We start from the raw sequence: 3614 nt of genomic DNA, 5'->3' as shown, positions 1-3614 counted from the left end.
GCACGAGATTTGCTGCGAGATGTTCTTCCGTGTTTACATCAAACATCCAATGGTTTACAATGACAAATGAACATCTCGCAGCAAATCTTGCACATGTGCACAAACATCAACACAGCCACTGGGAGCTGCTGCTACAACAAGGCTAAAAACCGATCAAATACATTTTTCCCAAACAGCTTTTTCATGTGGCGGACACTTGGGTCAGTACAGACGAGCAGTATGGAGGTATCTGGATGTTTTATAGTGTGTGTTTTGGACAATTCAAAAGTGAACTCTATCCACCGCCATTATATGAAAATCCAGAATGAAAAGAATGAAAAGTTCCCCTGGAACTCCAAAGGCCTTTTGAACCCTTCCTTGGCATGACGGTGAGTAGAAAAGTTGGTGAATTATCAATTTTGGGTGAAGTATCCCTTTAAAGTGTCTCTGTGCACAGTCTCAGTCTTTCCGTCTAAATGTGGGACACCTTCTCCAGATCCTCCATGATCAGGTCCTGCTCCTTGATGTCATTTTTACACCTCTCCTCCTGGAACGAGCACTTCCCATTCCCCACCTGCAGCGCCGCCGCCACCGGCCCGACTGCCGGCCCGACCGCTGAGCCCGACCTGCTGAGGGTGGCGGCGTGCTGCACGGGGACCACGGCATTGCCCCTGATCCGGTGCGAGTAGGTGTTCTGGTGGTGCCCCATGTCGGCGTAGCACAGCTGGAACTTGAAGGCCGCCTGGAAGCCTCGGCGGAAGTTCTCGTTGAAGAAGCCGTAGATGATGGGGTTGACGCTGCTGTTGAAGAAGGCCAGCCAGTGAGCCAGCGGGTACACGTAGATGTTGACGACGCGGTACTGGTGCTCCGTCAGGCTGGCGTAGTCGCTCAGCATCATCAGCGTCCACAGAGGCAGCCAGGAGAGGATGAAGAGCAGCGCCACGATCAGCAGCATCATTATCACCCTCTTCTTCTTCCTCGAAACCGTGTGGCGGCCGTGCTCCATGCTCATCTTGTTGTTCCCGCTCCCCTCTGCGGACGAAGCCATCCCGCTCCCCCTCATTGGAGGAATGGTGGTCTTGAAGAGCGTGAGGCCGATGCGGGCGTACATGATCACAATCAGGCTGAGAGGGGCGAGGTAGATGTTGGCGAAGAGGACGGTGGTGTAGATTTTCCTCATCTCCTGATTGGGCCAGTTCTCCCGGCACCAGAAGAAAGGGCGCGTGTCGTTGTTGTTGTCGTCGCGGGCGAGGACGATGCGCACCCTCTGCTCCTTGGTGACCTGCAGCATGACCCCGGAGGGACACATGATGAACACGGCCAGGACCCAGATGACGACGATAATCAGCTTGGAGGTGGCGATGGTGAGCTTCTGCTTGAAAGGGTAGACAACGGAGCGAAACCTGACACAGAGGGGATTGAAGGAGATGCACTGAGGAGAAGGAAGCCTCTTGGGGGGATCTCGCCCACACGCCCACACAAGCACTTAATAATATACCAGTAACACAATTACAGCACTCACCTGTCAACAGCTATGGCCACTAGAGTGAACACAGACGCAGACACGGAGATCCCCTGGACCATCCCGCTTAGCTTGCACACCAGGCTGCCAAACGGCCATCCTGCAGAGAGAAACAACAAAACATAAAGACAAAGCAGAGTGCATGAATATTTTAGATATTAAAGGAGACATATCATGCACCTTTTCCACAAATTAAAATAGTTCCCAGGTGTCTTAAAGACATGTCTGTGACATGCTTCGGTCAAAATACCCCAAGGATCAAACATCACAGCTCGAAACAGCCCTGTTCAGAACGGCTGGTTTCAGTGCCTGTCCCTTTAAATGCAAATCAGGCACTGCTTGCCCCGCCCCCTTTACCGGTACTCACAGGAAGGGGTGGTATTATGCAAATTTGAAAACTAATGATGTCATGTATGGAAATTGAGGGAACTGCTCGTAAAACCATGTGGATTTCAACCTCAGGAGCCTGAAAATTACTTATTTTTATGTAAATTCTCACATTTTTGGGGGCCGAAAGGCAAAACAAACACTCCAAAATGTGTAAAAGGGACAACGAGGAGTTTGTATTTGGTTATAAAAAGGTCTTATATTAATGTGGATGAATCTACGTTACCCACACTTGTTAATGGCTCCATTTTCGATAAATATATCGTTTTGTGTTTATCGTTATTTTGTTATTATTATAAGTGGTGGAAATGCTGCCTAGTTTCGCCCGGTGGGTCATGGGAATAACGCCGCCAAATCGCTGTTTATGGTCGGAACTACGACGGTGTCTTCGAACCTCCGACTTTAATTATTGATGAATGAAAGCATTCTTGGCAAGACATCCGTCTTGCGCCGGTCCAAGAATTTCACCGTGTGCGCAGAGGCTCATGGGAAATGTAGTGTGAAAATACTTTCCAAAACTCCTCGTTGTCCCTTTAAAGAGACTTCAAAAAGTGACATTCCCATAATATGTCCCCTTTAAACTGTGTGAACTTCACATCCTCACCTGTTATGATGTTGTCCACCAGAGTGGTGGGCATGCAGAAGATGCCAACCAGCAGGTCGCTGATGGCGAGGTTGAGGATGAACAGGTTGGTGACGGTGCGCATGTTCTTGCTGCGCAGCACGATGAAGCACACCACCCCGTTGCCCACCATGCACACCACGAAGATGAGCAGGTAGGAGACGGTGAAGACGGCCGCCACCGACGGCTTGTGGAGGTAGAAGTCCACATAGGTGATGTTCTGCTGGGTGGGCGGGGCTTCCTGCGAGTGTTGCGAGGCGTTCGGGAAAGGGTTCAGACTCTCCCAGGTAGCGTTGGAGGCCAGATTCTGGGTCATGGTGACAACGTGGCTGTCACACAGAAAGAAGAGACAGATGTGCAACATGTGGATAACTCATTACACACTGGGTTTAAAAAAAACAACTGAAATCTTCCCTTCTAACAAAATCATCCAATTACAGCCCAGTGCCGTTTCCAAACATCCTCCCAGTGGGAGACGAATCCTGCAGACCAGAACAGGAATCAATTGGTAATTAAATAAAACAATAGAGCCTCTCTGGGGATCAATAAACCAATTGCTGTGTCTTTTGATTTTGATCAAGTCAAGTGTGTGCTCTCTCCCTCTCACACACACACACACTCTGTAACAGCAACATGCTGAGTGAAATGACCAATCTGTCCAGTGAGCAGGACACTACAGCTCCACAATTGGGCACATCAATCATCCAGATGTTACACATGTGGGACAGAAGGAGATCTCTATTAACAAATCGAATTACTTTGGGGGTCAGCATCTCCTGCCTTTAACACAGCAATGCTTTCTTTTCTTTTTTTTCTCCATGCAGCTACTTAAGATACAACTGTTTACAATGAGTTGTTAAATCAAAGTGTGTGTGTTTGTGTATGAATGTGTGTGAAATTGTTTTTTTCAGTGGCATAAACAAACCAAAGTAGGCCAGGTTACTCTTTGATGAATATTTTATCAATGTCATGTGATGAATCACAGTGTGCACTTTAATTAGTAATTACATATGGAACCGCACAGATTAATAATTTTCCATTTTTTACACGTTTTCAGGACCTATAAAAATAGAGTCAGTGTATAAAACTGACTGAGTTTAATTC

General features: G+C 47.8%; 1 protein-coding gene across 1 annotated transcript; it reads right to left on the bottom strand.

Annotated features, from left to right (window-relative positions):
- Positions 1 to 451: 451 nt before the first annotated feature.
- On the bottom strand, positions 452 to 2826 carry LOC146977004 (neuropeptide FF receptor 2-like). The gene is made up of 3 exons (XM_085792388.1): positions 2493 to 2826; positions 1502 to 1601; positions 452 to 1382 (listed from the first exon to the last, which is right to left on the bottom strand). Exons 1-3 carry the CDS (start codon positions 2824 to 2826, stop codon positions 452 to 454), a joined length of 1365 nt encoding a protein of 454 aa, XP_085648514.1.
- Positions 2827 to 3614: the final 788 nt, after the last annotated feature.

Source organism: Trachurus japonicus, chromosome 12 (assembly GCF_045865225.1).
Source record: "Trachurus japonicus isolate A0001 chromosome 12, Traja_1.0".
Lineage (NCBI taxonomy): Eukaryota > Metazoa > Chordata > Actinopteri > Carangiformes > Carangidae > Trachurus > Trachurus japonicus.
The sequence above is the reverse complement of the archived record's forward strand: the minus strand, read 5'-3'. Positions and strand labels throughout refer to the sequence as shown.